Source organism: Tupaia chinensis, unplaced genomic scaffold, assembly GCF_000334495.1.
Source record: "Tupaia chinensis unplaced genomic scaffold, TupChi_1.0 Scaffold143422_1, whole genome shotgun sequence".
NCBI classification, from domain to species: Eukaryota; Metazoa; Chordata; class Mammalia; order Scandentia; family Tupaiidae; genus Tupaia; species Tupaia belangeri.
The window spans coordinates 308,562-325,014 of record NW_006203266.1 but is presented as its reverse complement, the minus strand read 5'-3'; the positions used below and the strand labels follow the sequence as shown (position 1 = coordinate 325,014).

Sequence of the window (16,453 nt, the reverse complement as noted above, 5' to 3'; positions counted from 1 at the left end):
TGTGTGTGTGTGTGTGTGTGTGTGTGTGTGTGAGTGATTTATTTACATTTTCAGAATTCAGTACAACTTGGTAATTTATTTATTGTTTGCTTAAAAGCCTTGTATGTTTTCCAGCAGATGTAATATATTGTAAATTTTCTCTCAATGTTGTAATCTTTTGTGTTTTCATTAATAGACTTGACAGAAATCAACAATAAGAAATGAAAAATCATACATCTGTAAAAGAATTCATTCTTCTGGGATTAACAGATGATCCAAATCTAAATATTCTGATTTTTATATTTCTATTTTTCACATATATTTTGAGTATCACTGGAAACCTGACAATTATCACCCTCACCCTGATAGATTCACACCTCAAAACGCCCATGTATTTCTTCCTTAGGAATTTTTCTTTCCTAGAAATCTCATTCACAACGGTTTCTATTCCCAGATATCTGGTTAGCATTGTAACCGGGAATAAAACCATTTCTTACAATTCTTGCCTGGCCCAGGATTTTTTCTTCCTACTCCTTGGTGCAACAGAATTTTTCCTTTTGACGGCCATGTCCTACGATCGCTATGTGGCTATCTGTAAGCCACTGCACTACACGACAATCATGAGCAGCAGAGTCTGCATCCAGCTTGTTCTTAGTTCTTGGGTGGCTGGATTTCTCATCATCTTTCCACCCGTCATCATGGGGCTTCAGCTGGATTACTGTGCCTCCAACATCATTGACCACTTCACCTGTGACTCCTCTCCTATGCTACTCATCTCCTGCACAGACACAACATTCCTAGAGCTCATGGCATTTTTCCTGGCAGTGTTCACTCTCTTAGTAACCTTGACCTTAGTGATTCTTTCCTATGCGTTAATTCTTAGGACAATCCTGAGAATCCCTTCTGCTGAGCAAAGGAAAAAGGCCTTTTCCACTTGTTCCTCACACCTGATTGTTGTCTCTATTTCGTATGGAAGCTGCATTTTCATGTATGTCAAAACATCAGCTAAAGAAGGAGTGGCTTTCACGAAGGTCATAGCAGTGCTCAACACGTCTGTGGCCCCAATGCTGAATCCTTTTATTTATACCTTGAGGAATCAGCAGGTAAAACAGTCCTTTAGGAACTTGACAAAAAAATATTTCTCAAGTAAACTGTAATCATAAAGAAATTTGTAGCCTCACTCTAAATGAAACTTTTCTGTAACTCAAGACATAATTTATTTAATTTTTTTCTATCACTTCAATATTCAACTTTTTTTTTCTTTCAGGTGTTATTCTCCATTTATCCCATTTTGAGCTCAATTAATCTCTAACATTTACATCTATGGTATAATTTCTCTACTTGCATAATTTTGTGTCTCAAATCCTAGAGTTACATTTAACAAGAATGTCAGAATTTATTTAGTGAAAAATCTTTCATTTGGTCACCAAGTAAAAGTAGGTGAAAGACAGCATCCATATTTACTGGAAAATGATCTATCCTAGTACATAAACATAGAAAGTACTAAAATAAGCTTTTATGTGAGGTAAATTTCTCTACCTCTGGTATGGTTCTATTTTTCCTTGTATTTCTTCATCCTTACATTATTAATGTTGAGCTATGCTTGTTGGGGCATAGGTGTTATTCCTTCTTTGTGAACTTCGTCCTTCAATATTGTTACAAATCTTGCTCAATGCCTTTTTGGACCAAATACCCAAATGACTACAAATGTGCTTGTGGTCTTTATGATTCCCCAATACCTGCACTCTGAAGTGTCTTGAACTTTGCTGATGTTTACTCTACAGCGCACTCCTTTCTGTTACTTGCTGATGCTGACCTGTGACTCTTCTGAGTCTCCCTTGGAAAAAAACCTTACTTGCTTTAGTTTCCTGACATCTCAACTTGTCTTTTCGTTTTGGGAAATCCAATTGCCTCTCTTTTGATTTTACATATTTACTGTTTTATGCTTTCAACCTCTTGGATACCTTTTCCTGATCTTGGTACACTTATGATACACTTAATTATTTTCCAGTGTTTGTATGGTTTAACTATTTTAACTGGGTAAGGGAAAAAATGGTCTTATATATTGTAGGGTTGAGACTAAGCATGTTTACAAGATCTGCACCTTGACATATATCTCTCCTACATGGAATTTTTAATATACCTCTACACTTTCAAGAATAATACTTAGTACTCATCTATTTCATCTCCCACAAGCAATGAATAATACCTGTATCATTTAATTTACTAGGAGAATACTCTTTCTTATTAGTGATTTGAATACTCAGTTCTTGGTTTCTCTTTTGTCCTCATCTAAAAAACACCATCTTCTAACTAGTATTTATCGGAACAAAGTTACACAGGCTCAAAAATGGGTGAAAATTAAAACTTTCAATTTGATCACTTTAATGTTTCATGTCTAAAATAGCCCTGTGATATTTGCATGTGTAAATCTCAATTAAAAGATTAGTTAAATCTGCTGATCAGTAGTGATTTACTAAAATGATCATTGGAATTTGGAGACATAAAGGACTCTTAGGCATTGAGAGATGAATGTTACAATAATACTCAAGAATTATAACTTTTTTTTGTTCTTTGCATTACAAGTTTTTCTTTCTTTTTTTTTTATTTCTCTTCTTTTTGTTTTGAGTGAATACTTTGGAGACTTTGTGCAAATTTGAGGTTTCCTGGAATCTATTGATGTGGCTGTTGTTTAAGAAACATGTTGCTCAGTCAAGTCAAAATTCCTGAATGGGCATTGGCAGAAAGAAATAATATTATGGTAAATGATTAACAACAGCTTTCCAAAAAATAAAGAAACAAAAAAAAATAAATAAAGAGCCTTATTAAGCATATTTAAAAGTGATCTATATTTGCAATTCAATCACACTCTGACAAATGGAATTGAATTCAATCTTCTCACTCTTTTCCTCAATTTTTATTGGTCAGTTTTAAATACATGTGTTTTATTTTTAAGTAGTTTAATTATATTTTATAACTTCTTTTTATATGAATGTATTTTTAAAAACGAAAAATTGCCAAAGAACATGTGCATTCACCAGAGAGACAGAGATAATTATAAGAATAAATCCTCCCCTGCCTAGAGGTTGGTCACACTGTAATACCTTCGCTTCCATTCCCCCTGGATTTTAGCCATGGATACAAGTGCATCTAGCATGTTTTTCAAGCTTCTGGGTCCTGGACTTGACCTGCAGTGCCTGCCCTTTGGGATCCTGCACCTTAACCCCGTCACCATTTGCTGGCCCCTATATTACTGATTTTTAAAAACAACTTCCCGCCAGCATTTCTAAAAACAACAATGTATCACCACCCTATATATCATAATTCAAAACCTAAAGTGTTGTATTGGACTGTTGACAAAAACTGTATTCAACCTACATTTACTGTTTCTTCAGTAGATACATTAAACCAATTTTTCATATTTCTTTAATAACATGTTCTCCTGAATGTACACCTTAGATTGTATTTTGACCTGCAGATAATCATCACATAAGTAATATTATAATGGAATTTTAATGACGACATGAGCATATGATAGTTACTCAAGTTCTTGCTTTTGATCATTGATAATTTAACATGATCTATGTTGATCTTAAAATGCCTGTCATACTATAAAATGATTTCTTTCTGTGCATTTTGTATTTCTTAATCAAGACATCAATAAAAAATTAGCACATTTTCTTTTCTGACATTTGCAATGAATATATTTTTTATTATCTATTTTTATAGATTATGCTCACTTGGCTACTTTAATCCATAAAATACAAGTATAAATAATGTCTCATATGCCAATGGAAGTATATAGAGGCCTCTACATTATTCTCTCCCTGGCAGTTACTTATTATATTTACATATTATCGATGACTTAGGTATTTGATGAAGCAAGATGTAGAATGGAGTCTGTGCAACCAGCCAGTGACATATGTTGAAGCCAAGAGCTAGTTTTCTTTTGAGCCTTTAAAATTTGAAGCTGTTGCTAATGAGCACATGACATTCTTAGGACAATCCTGAGAATCCCTTCTGCTGAGCAAAGGAAAAAGGCCTTTTCCACTTGTTCCTCACACCTGATTGTTGTCTCTATTTCGTATGGAAGCTGCATTTTCATGTATGTCAAAACATCAGCTAAAGAAGGAGTGGCTTTCACGAAGGTCATAGCAGTGCTCAACACGTCTGTGGCCCCAATGCTGAATCCTTTTATTTATACCTTGAGGAATCAGCAGGTAAAACAGTCCTTTAGGAACTTGACAAAAAAATATTTCTCAAGTAAACTGTAATCATAAAGAAATTTGTAGCCTCACTCTAAATGAAACTTTTCTGTAACTCAAGACATAATTTATTTAATTTTTTTCTATCACTTCAATATTCAACTTTTTTTTTCTTTCAGGTGTTATTCTCCATTTATCCCATTTTGAGCTCAATTAATCTCTAACATTTACATCTATGGTATAATTTCTCTACTTGCATAATTTTGTGTCTCAAATCCTAGAGTTACATTTAACAAGAATGTCAGAATTTATTTAGTGAAAAATCTTTCATTTGGTCACCAAGTAAAAGTAGGTGAAAGACAGCATCCATATTTACTGGAAAATGATCTATCCTAGTACATAAACATAGAAAGTACTAAAATAAGCTTTTATGTGAGGTAAATTTCTCTACCTCTGGTATGGTTCTATTTTTCCTTGTATTTCTTCATCCTTACATTATTAATGTTGAGCTATGCTTGTTGGGGCATAGGTGTTATTCCTTCTTTGTGAACTTCGTCCTTCAATATTGTTACAAATCTTGCTCAATGCCTTTTTGGACCAAATACCCAAATGACTACAAATGTGCTTGTGGTCTTTATGATTCCCCAATACCTGCACTCTGAAGTGTCTTGAACTTTGCTGATGTTTACTCTACAGCGCACTCCTTTCTGTTACTTGCTGATGCTGACCTGTGACTCTTCTGAGTCTCCCTTGGAAAAAAACCTTACTTGCTTTAGTTTCCTGACATCTCAACTTGTCTTTTCGTTTTGGGAAATCCAATTGCCTCTCTTTTGATTTTACATATTTACTGTTTTATGCTTTCAACCTCTTGGATACCTTTTCCTGATCTTGGTACACTTATGATACACTTAATTATTTTCCAGTGTTTGTATGGTTTAACTATTTTAACTGGGTAAGGGAAAAAATGGTCTTATATATTGTAGGGTTGAGACTAAGCATGTTTACAAGATCTGCACCTTGACATATATCTCTCCTACATGGAATTTTTAATATACCTCTACACTTTCAAGAATAATACTTAGTACTCATCTATTTCATCTCCCACAAGCAATGAATAATACCTGTATCATTTAATTTACTAGGAGAATACTCTTTCTTATTAGTGATTTGAATACTCAGTTCTTGGTTTCTCTTTTGTCCTCATCTAAAAAACACCATCTTCTAACTAGTATTTATCGGAACAAAGTTACACAGGCTCAAAAATGGGTGAAAATTAAAACTTTCAATTTGATCACTTTAATGTTTCATGTCTAAAATAGCCCTGTGATATTTGCATGTGTAAATCTCAATTAAAAGATTAGTTAAATCTGCTGATCAGTAGTGATTTACTAAAATGATCATTGGAATTTGGAGACATAAAGGACTCTTAGGCATTGAGAGATGAATGTTACAATAATACTCAAGAATTATAACTTTTTTTTGTTCTTTGCATTACAAGTTTTTCTTTCTTTTTTTTTTATTTCTCTTCTTTTTGTTTTGAGTGAATACTTTGGAGACTTTGTGCAAATTTGAGGTTTCCTGGAATCTATTGATGTGGCTGTTGTTTAAGAAACATGTTGCTCAGTCAAGTCAAAATTCCTGAATGGGCATTGGCAGAAAGAAATAATATTATGGTAAATGATTAACAACAGCTTTCCAAAAAATAAAGAAACAAAAAAAAATAAATAAAGAGCCTTATTAAGCATATTTAAAAGTGATCTATATTTGCAATTCAATCACACTCTGACAAATGGAATTGAATTCAATCTTCTCACTCTTTTCCTCAATTTTTATTGGTCAGTTTTAAATACATGTGTTTTATTTTTAAGTAGTTTAATTATATTTTATAACTTCTTTTTATATGAATGTATTTTTAAAAACGAAAAATTGCCAAAGAACATGTGCATTCACCAGAGAGACAGAGATAATTATAAGAATAAATCCTCCCCTGCCTAGAGGTTGGTCACACTGTAATACCTTCGCTTCCATTCCCCCTGGATTTTAGCCATGGATACAAGTGCATCTAGCATGTTTTTCAAGCTTCTGGGTCCTGGACTTGACCTGCAGTGCCTGCCCTTTGGGATCCTGCACCTTAACCCCGTCACCATTTGCTGGCCCCTATATTACTGATTTTTAAAAACAACTTCCCGCCAGCATTTCTAAAAACAACAATGTATCACCACCCTATATATCATAATTCAAAACCTAAAGTGTTGTATTGGACTGTTGACAAAAACTGTATTCAACCTACATTTACTGTTTCTTCAGTAGATACATTAAACCAATTTTTCATATTTCTTTAATAACATGTTCTCCTGAATGTACACCTTAGATTGTATTTTGACCTGCAGATAATCATCACATAAGTAATATTATAATGGAATTTTAATGACGACATGAGCATATGATAGTTACTCAAGTTCTTGCTTTTGATCATTGATAATTTAACATGATCTATGTTGATCTTAAAATGCCTGTCATACTATAAAATGATTTCTTTCTGTGCATTTTGTATTTCTTAATCAAGACATCAATAAAAAATTAGCACATTTTCTTTTCTGACATTTGCAATGAATATATTTTTTATTATCTATTTTTATAGATTATGCTCACTTGGCTACTTTAATCCATAAAATACAAGTATAAATAATGTCTCATATGCCAATGGAAGTATATAGAGGCCTCTACATTATTCTCTCCCTGGCAGTTACTTATTATATTTACATATTATCGATGACTTAGGTATTTGATGAAGCAAGATGTAGAATGGAGTCTGTGCAACCAGCCAGTGACATATGTTGAAGCCAAGAGCTAGTTTTCTTTTGAGCCTTTAAAATTTGAAGCTGTTGCTAATGAGCACATGACGGAAAATCATCAACAGCATACCGAGAATGACCTATGAATAATAATAGGAAAATATTACGGTATCAAGTACACATGTGTTTTTCTGCTTTGTTATTCCTCTAAATTTAATTCATTTTTGGTGATGACCTTCATGATATTGTTTGTTTGATTTTTGCTATAGGTCCCTTGTGCCTACCAAAGACAAAGAGAAAGGGAGAGAAAAAATCACCCACTCTGGGGAGATGACCATTCCTCAATCCTTTCTCCTCCATTCTCCTTTATGGAATATGGACACACATTTACAGATGTCATTTACACATAAACAGCATGCTTTTCAAGCCTTTGGGTCTGGGACTCAAACCACAATGTTTGCCATGTGGGATTCAGCTGCCAGATAGGCATGCCCACAGCTCAGGTCAGCTGAGACGGGAACTGGATCACAACTTGAAGATTCTGTCAGAGTGTTTCTTTCTATTTCTCTCATAGAACAATTCAATGAAACTTTAAAAGGGGAGGCATCACTTCTGAAAAAGATGTAGTTTTTTTACATATTAATTTTCTGTGCCCCATAACTAATTGCCACAAATGTAGCACTCTAAAGTGACAAATCTGTATTCTCACATGAATTCAGTAAGTCAAAACCATGAATACCACTTAACTGGATGTTTTGCAAAGCTGCAAACACAGTGTCATGATGGCTGGGTCTATATCTGGAAGCTCTAATGGAGATCGGTCCATTTCCAGGATTACTAAGGTCCTTGGCAGAATCACTTTTATAATGACTGTGGCATCTACAGAAACTACTTACATTAGTGCCAGCAATGCAGAAACTATAGAGCAAGTCAGCTAGTAAGAGAGGTGTAATAGCCAGCAGATGGTATAGCGGGAACTTGGCTGGACTCCCATATATCTGGAATCACTGGCTTAAAATGCATGCCAGTTGTGTTGCGTGCATGCCCAAAATTATAAGAAGAGAATGAAGGAAAATGGAATGCAGTGTGGCCTTCCCCCTGGGGGTGATTTCTCATTTACCCTTTCAATGTCTCTGTCTCTCTCTGGCAAGCTCATGTGCTCTAAGGCAAAACCTTTAAAAAAAAGAAGTAGCATAATCACAAGAGTTGACATCTTTGCCATGTTGTGTTGATTAGAATCAAATCTACCTACACTCATGAAACAGAAATGATGAGAAGCCAGAAACACCAAGAATTGGAAGTCATGGAGACTAGCTTAAAGTCTACCAGCTATATTGTAACAAACTGATATTTTCCTAGGTGTTTAGTTTGAAACTATAAATAATAATAATAATAATAAATATATGAAACATTCTAAAGATAAGTTACAAAAACATTACAAAAAGTGAGAAAAAGTATTATTTTGGGGGATGGAAAATACTATCCTTCATGGAAATTCTCTTAAAATAAGATACTCAGCCTAAATAATGCTTGTTTTTCTCTAATATCTAAAGACTCACCTACTATAACATATTCAGAAAAATATAAACATGATTCTAAGGAGAAAAATATTATGAACATAACATTTATAAAATATATGCTAGAAGTAAAAAACAAAAAATCACAACAAAAATAATTTGAACAAAACAATGTAACAGAGCCCATTTGTCTACTGTAAAAGTTAGACAAATATAATAAAACAGTATATAAACTGTGCTTACTTCATTTCCTAAGACACTGAACAGGAACCCTCTAGAAGAGCTTGGTCCTCAGTTCCCCCATTCTGTTGAAGAGAAAGTGAAAAATCACTAAACTGAAAATTGACAAGAGCTGAAATAAATGTATCTTTCTCAACTTCTGGGAATTGGAGGTCTGCCTAGGTTTTTTGCTTGTTTATTTTTAATTAAGTAATATATTTTTTAGTTTCTTATATAGTTTTTTCTCCCAAGCCCCATTTGATTTCCTTCCCCCAACCCACTGCACTTTCCAGTCCTCTACACTGTCTCCGCTGTCCACAGTTTGTCTCCATGCTGTTATCCTATCCAATATTATAGTTCCTGCCATAGAGTGCAGAAGGTTAGTATATATTAAGTGGAGACATACAATGCATCTCTTTCGTACTCAGGCTTGCTCTACTTCGCTCTAAATATCCAATATTCATCCACTTTCTTTCAAATACCAGAGACTCATTGCTTTTTATGGATGAGTAATATTCTTTAATTTCTATGTCCCATACTTTTTCAATCCATTTGTCTGTGGACATTTGGGTTGGTTTAAGTTCTAAAGGCCCAATTAAGGCTTGAGACCCCTGAGTTTGGTTACCCCTACTCTATATCAGGAGGACATTAATTGAAGAGTACATTTTACTTTACCTTAAACAAAACTACCATCAAATGGTAATGAGTTTTCAAATGTGGCCCATTATTCACTTTCTCTTGCAATGCTCTCTGAACTCCTGCTGTAAAACTGTCTGTATTATTATAATGAATCAGTGTGGAGACTTTCCAAAGAATGTGTAACTTCCTTTCTTTTCTGCTTTTCTGTTATAGAAATTAGTTTCTCAATTTTAGGAATTATGGAAGAGTTGTGGCAAAGTTCAAATAAGCTATATAAATATTGGCCGCGAGTCATGGCCAAATAGGAGTTTAAAAACGGCAGCATGAGAGAAAAGATTAAATTATAACTCAAATTTTAAAATATTTTGCAAAATAGAATTGCTGGATATAGGCAATATATAGACCGCAGAATATGATACCAGAAATTCAATGATTGCTTCTCCCACAACAAAAATTGCCTAAGTCCTCACCAATCAAATTCTATCCGTCGATCATGTGCTTTTGAACCAATCATCAAGGAGATTGTGCACCAGAGATCCCCTAACCTTAGTTTTGCCCTTAATACATGCGTGGAAAACTGCAGGGAGAATGGTCTTGTCAGCATTAGCTGCCTGCCCTCCTTGTTTGACCCATGGCTAAAAGCAGTGATTTCCTCACCACACTCAATGTCCAGAGTATAGTTAGGGACCCACAGCCGGCAATCTGACTCTGGTAACAATAATGTGAAAGTAGAAATACTTAATGCACTGTTTAGATCATGAACTTCACCAGTTCTTCCTTTATATTATACTCTCTCAATTTTCATTGTATTGTAACTATGTGCCTATCTACTAACTACATTTTGCCCAAAAGTAAGTACTCAATAGGAATTCAGAAGAAACGTTTGAATAATGCCCTTTACATTCTGTGGCACTTTCCTCTTACTATTTTATGATTACTCACATGTTTACACATAAATGGATCAAATTTCCTCAGTGGACATTTATTTTAAGTTAAAATAATGTAGATATTGATCCCAGCAGATGGCATAATGGTTACATTGCAGGACTTCCAGGTAGTCAACTATAGTATGAGTCCTGGACCCTGGACTTAAAACTCATGCAAGGCACATGTTACACATTCCCAAGATCCCAAGAAGAGAATGGAAGGAAAGGGATTGTGACTTGGCTATCCTCCCTAGGAGGTGATTTCTCGCTTTCTATCTCTCTTCCTCTCTGGAAAGTTCATGTACCCTATAGCACAATCTCTCTAAATAAAATAAAATAAAATAATAATAATAATGGAGAATTACAAAATCAAAAATAATACTAAGACTGCTACATCCTCACTGTTCTTTGTATTAATACCTGTCTCACGTTATATTTGGTAAACATTATTATTATTATTTTTTTTAATGTTTTCACTATAGGTCGTTTGCGCTCGCCGGACAGACAGAGAGAGACAGAGAGACAGAAAGTGAGAAATCACCCCCCCAGGGGGGATGGCCATGCTACAATCCCTTCTCCTCCATTCTCCTCTTGGGATCTTGGGCACGCACGCACATGCGCCCGGCATGAGTTTTAAGCCACCGGGTGCAGGACGTTAACCGCGGTCGACTACGTGGGAGTCCAGCGACATAGTCATTATGCTTACTGCTAGTCACAGGTAAACATTATTTTTGAAGGAAATATAATTAAAATTATTAAAAGTAACTTCAGGGTGCACTCATCATTATCATCTTCCCTTGAGACATTTTATTTCTGTTTCCTGCTAGAATCCCCAGTGAATTTTTTGAAAGAGCTAACAAAATAGATAAAACAGCCTACTGGGAAGAGAATATGTTAAAACCAAGTTTTCTCTCTGGAATATGAAGAAAGAAAAGAAAGAGAACCCATCATTCCTTGAAACTGAGGAACACTGTACAACATTGTATTAGGTTTTCCCAGCATCCAGAGTCAGGCTATTGTTATTATTACAGAAATTTTTAGGAAAAAATAAAGGATAGTAAAAGCCAAGCCCTGGATTGTAGGTTTTGGGGCAGTCCTTTCTCATTTAAAGGATGTTCTCTCCCCACAGGTTTCATCCATATGCCAGGTGGTTCGTCTCTTTTCCCCAGTTACTGCTCTTTGTATCTGACTCATGATTGGAGCGTCCCCTTCTTAGGAACCAAGAGGATCGCTTAATTCACAAACAGTGTACAACTCTCTCTCCTCTGTTTGCCTGCTTCCCTGTAAGTACTGCCTCCATTCTGACCAGGTCCCACATTTTTGTGTTCTGTTTCATGCTTTTTGTTCTTTTCTTTGTTTCCCTTTCTTTCCTCCCTCCCTTCAGCCCTGCTTCTAAATATTTTTTTCTTTTGGGGTACTTATCCACAGTCCAAGAAAGCAGAGTCTCTAGCTCAGAGACCTTCCTCTGAAACTAGTGGCAAACTGCACATTTTGCTGCTTTCCCACAGCCATAGCCTCTAGATTTTCTTCTAAACAACAAATCTGTACCAGAAACATTGATGTTCAATGAAATTTTTTTTTTTGAGACGTTTTTGCTATAGGGCACGTGCACTCTCCAGAAAGACAGAGAGAGACAGCGAGATAGATAGCAAGAAATCACCCCCCAGGGGAAATGGCCACACCACAATCCCTTCTCCTCCATTTTCCTCTCGGGATCTTGGGCACGCATGCACACACTCCCAGCGAGAGTTTAAGCCACCGAATCTGGGACTCAAACCGTGGTTGACTCCATGGGAGTTCAGCGACATAGCCATTATGCTCACTGCTGTTCCCGGGAATAGGTTTTGTATCATGGTGATTCCTATAGCATTTTCCATCTCATGGTACATGAACAGGACAATCTGGCTGAGTTCCAGCTAAACAGAGCTTAAGTATGTTACTATGTAAGAAAGACAAAGGCAGACACAGATCGGGGACACTTAATAAAGTAAAGCAACAACACTTTTCGGTGTGTGCAATCTGCTACTATAGGATTATATAATCGTAACTATATTGTCTGTTTCTTGCATCATTTTTTTTATTTTCTAATTAATTTATGTCTTAGATAAAAGAACTTGGGCTATTAGAATATCTTGTATGTGATAAATTAGTACTATGTTCATTCAGAAAAATTAAAGCTTTCAAAAACTTTCCAAACTGAAAATTTAGTGTTGTGTCATTAGGATTATACAAATATTGTGCTTGATGGATTTAATTCATTGCTAAATTATTGATTCTGTAACTGTTGGGAATCAAAACTTCAAAGGCTTTGCAGCATGGCCATTTTCGTGGAGAGTGTTTTTTTGCTTTGTCCCTATTGATCTGCACTTCTTGCAGGTTCTTTAAAAGAGAAAAAATAAATAAAAGTTCTCCACACATAGGACATCTATTCTTTAGAAGACAGCTCAGAGGGATTACCTAAGAATCTTTATCTGCATGAGACAAGTTTTGTCCTATGCAGTTTTTTCTCTTTCCCCTTGTTTTTTCAGTAACTGTTGGTCTTTTTCAACTTCAAAAAAAAAAAAAATCATTTACTATCATCTGAGGTTTGAACCCCATTAATTGCCCTGTATTCTCCTCTCTATAAGTGGATATGTGCTCTATGGCTCTTCTGTAGACACATAAACATTAAAGGAAAGGTGGATGCATTTTCTCCTGTTAATTTGTCTTTTATTAGTGATTTTTAATGAGCCTCAGAGGAAGGGGAAATCTTTGCCCATAAAGGACTGAAATTCAATATCTTAAAACATTGTCAAAAATAATTAACACTTAAACATCATAGAAACTAAAATAATGGTAACTAGAGTCTGACTACGGTAGGAGAAAAATTTTATATAGGAATAATTTCTGGTGTTCTATAGCACTAGACGGGGATTATAATGACCAAAAATCTATTGTATATTTTAGAAGAGCTAAGAAAGGCTTTTACATATGTTTTATAGTATATTTATAGTATTTTTAAAAGTAATGTTAAATACTTTATATGATAGATTTGCTAATATACCTGATTTGATTACGAGATATTATTTTCACACACTGAAATACCAGACTATATGCCATATACAGGTAAGTTATTATGAATGAATAAAAAATATATATATTTAGTTTTCAAAAAACTCAACACGCGGCCATAAAAATAGTATTTTAAAAATGAAGAATATTTTCTAGTTTAGATTTTTAATCTTGTGTTCACATGCATACAATCAAATTTTTAAGTAAGACACGTTTGTTATGTAAAATTTTCACCATTTGTTAGACCTTTAAAGTGATTCCATATGGTACAACTACATACCCACAAAAAGATTCCAAATATAAATTTGTGTGTTTGTGTGTGTGTGTGTGTGTGTGTGTGTGTGTGTGGTTTATTTATTTTCAGAATTCAGTATAACTTGGTAACTTATTTATTGTTTCCATCTAAGCCTTAAATGTTTGCCAGCAGATGTGATAAACTGTAAACTTACTCTCAGTATTTTCTATTCTTTCTTATTTTCATTGATAGACTTGACAGGAACCAGCAATTAGAAATGAAAAATCATACATCTTTGAAAGAATTCATTCTTCTGGGATTAACAGATAATCCAAATCTAAATATTCTGATTTTTATATTTCTATTTTTCACATATATATTGAGTATAACTGGAAATCTAACAATTATCACCCTCACTCTGATAGATTCACACCTCAAAACACCCATGTATTTCTTCCTTAGGAATTTTTCTTTCCTAGAAATCTCATTCACAACGGTTTCTATTCCCAGATTTCTGGTTAGCATTGTAACAGGGGATAAAACCATTTCTTACAATTCTTGTCTCGCTCAGGAGTTTTTCTTCCTACTCCTTGGTGCAACAGAATTTTTCCTTTTGACGGCCATGTCCTACGATCGCTATGTGGCTATCTGTAAGCCACTGCACTACACGACAATCATGAGCAGCAGAGTCTGCATCCAGCTTGTTCTTAGTTCTTGGGTGACTGGATTTCTCATCATCTTTCCACCTGTCATCATGGGGCTGCAGCTGGATTTCTGTGCTTCCAACATCATTGACCACTTCACCTGTGACTCCTCTCCTCTACTAATGCTTTCCTGCTCAGACACAACATTCCTGGAACTCATGGCATTTTTCCTGGCAGTGTTCACTCTCTTAGTAACCTTGACCTTAGTGATTCTTTCCTATGTATTCATTCTTAGGACAATCCTGAGAATCCCTTCTGCTGAGCAAAGGAAAAAGGCCTTTTCCACTTGTTCCTCACACCTGATTGTTGTCTCTATTTCGTATGGAAGCTGCATTTTCATGTATGTCAAAACGTCTGCTAGAGAAGGAATGACGTTCACCAAGGTCATAGCAGTGCTCAATACGTCTGTGGCCCCAATGCTAAATCCTTTTATTTATACTTTGAGGAACCAACAGGTAAAACAGTCCTTTAAGAACTTGACAAAAAAATATTTCTCAAATAAAGTGTAATCATAAAGAAATTTGTAGCCTCAACTCTAAATGGAACTTTTCAGTAGCTCAACACTAATTTTATTTCATTTCTGCTTCTACTTCAATATTAAACGTTTTTTTTCACTCAGGTTTCATTCTTCTTTTATCCCATTTTGAGCTCAATTATCCTCCAACATTTACATCTATGGAATAACTGCTATACTTGCATGACTTTGTGTCTCAAATCTGAGAGTTACATTTAATAAGAATGTCAGAATTTATTGAAAAACCTTCCATTTGGGCATCAAGCAAAACTAGGTGAAAGACAGCATCCATATTTACTGGATAATTATCTATCCTAATACATAAGCATAAAAAGTACTGAAACAAGCTTTTCTATGAGGTACATTTCCCTACCTCTGGTATGGTTCTATTTTTTCCTTGTATCTCTTCATTATTACATTATTAATGTTGAGCTATGATTACTGGGGCATAGGTGTTATAACTTCTTTGTGAACTTCATTCTTTAATATTGTAACAAATCTTGCTCAGTGCCTTTTTGGACCAAATACCAAAATGACTACAAATATGTTTGTGGTCTTCGTGAGTCATCAATACCTACACTATGAAGTGTCTTGATGAACTGCGTGGATGTTTGCTATATAGCACATTCCTTTCTGTAACTTGCTGATACTGAGCTGTGACTCTTGGGTCTTCCTTGGATAAAACCTGAATTGCTTTAGTTTCCTGAGAGCTTGTCTTTGGTTTCATGAAATCCAATTTCGTCTTTTGATTTTTCATATTTACTATCATGCTTTTTACCTCTTGGGTACATTTTTCTTATCTCCGTACACTAATGATACACTAAATTATTTTCCAGTGTTTGTATGGCTTAACTATTTTAATTATGTAAAGAAAAAAATAGTTTTATATATTGTTGGGTTGAGATGAATATGTTTACAATATCTGCACCTTAAAATATATCTTTCCAAAATGGATTTTTTTTTTTTGTAGAGGTTTTTGCTATAGGGCACATGGACTTGCCAGACAGACAAAGAGAGACAAAGAGACAGAAAGCGAGAAATCACCCTCCCAGGAAAAATAGCCACACTCCAATCCCTTCTCCTCCATTATCCTCTTGGGATCTTGGGCATGCACGCACACGCGCCTGGCGTGAGTTTAAGACACCGGGTCGAGGACGCGAAGTGCGTTCGATTACATGGGAGACCAGCAACATAGCCATTATGCTAACTGCTGGTCCTCAAATGGAATTTTTAATTTATCTTTACACTTACAAGAATAATACTTAGTACTCATCTATTTCTTCTCCCACAAGCAATGAATAATATATGTATCATTTAATTTACTAGGAGAATACTCTTTCTTATTAGTGATTTGAATACTCAGTAGTACTTGGTTTCTCTTTTGTCCTCATCTAAAAAACACGGTCTTCTAACAAGCATTTATAGAAACGAAGTTACACAGGCTAAAAAGTGGGTAAAAATTAAAACTTTCAATTTGATCACTTTAATGTTTCAAGTCTAAAACAGCCCTGTGATATTTACATGTGTAAATCTCAGTTAAAAGATTAGTTAAATCTGCTGATCAATAGTGTTTTACTAAAATGATAATTAGAATTCGGAAATATACAGGACTCTTAGGCATCAAGAGCTGAATGTTTCAATAATACTCAAGAATTATATATTTTTTTCG

At 34.8% G+C, this 16,453-nt stretch overlaps 3 protein-coding genes across 3 annotated transcripts in view; all 3 read left to right on the top strand.

Annotated features, from left to right (window-relative positions):
- Positions 1-123, top strand: part of LOC102489607 (olfactory receptor 6C76-like) — a 2,806-nt gene extending 2,683 nt beyond the window's left edge. The window contains exon 2 of the mRNA XM_006163887.1: positions 98-123. Coding sequence (XP_006163949.1) covers positions 98-123 — 26 coding nt within the window. The remainder of the gene's footprint in view (positions 1-97) is intronic.
- A 77-nt stretch (positions 124-200) lies between these two features.
- LOC102483340 (olfactory receptor 6C76-like) lies at positions 201-1,136 on the top strand. The gene has a single exon (XM_006163875.1). The coding sequence runs from the start codon at positions 201-203 to the stop codon at positions 1,134-1,136; it is 936 nt and encodes a 311-aa protein (XP_006163937.1).
- A 12,707-nt stretch (positions 1,137-13,843) lies between these two features.
- Positions 13,844-14,779, top strand: LOC102482923 (olfactory receptor 6C76). Its single transcript, XM_006163874.1, has one exon. It carries the CDS (start codon positions 13,844-13,846, stop codon positions 14,777-14,779), a length of 936 nt encoding a protein of 311 aa, XP_006163936.1.
- Positions 14,780-16,453: the final 1,674 nt, after the last annotated feature.

What these genes read in the sequence shown, in the direction of transcription:
- LOC102483340 (XM_006163875.1), top strand. Translation starts at nt 201, where the DNA reads ATGAAAAATCATACATCTGTAAAAGAATTCATTCTTCTGGGATTAACA.
- LOC102482923 (XM_006163874.1), top strand. Translation starts at nt 13,844, where the DNA reads ATGAAAAATCATACATCTTTGAAAGAATTCATTCTTCTGGGATTAACA.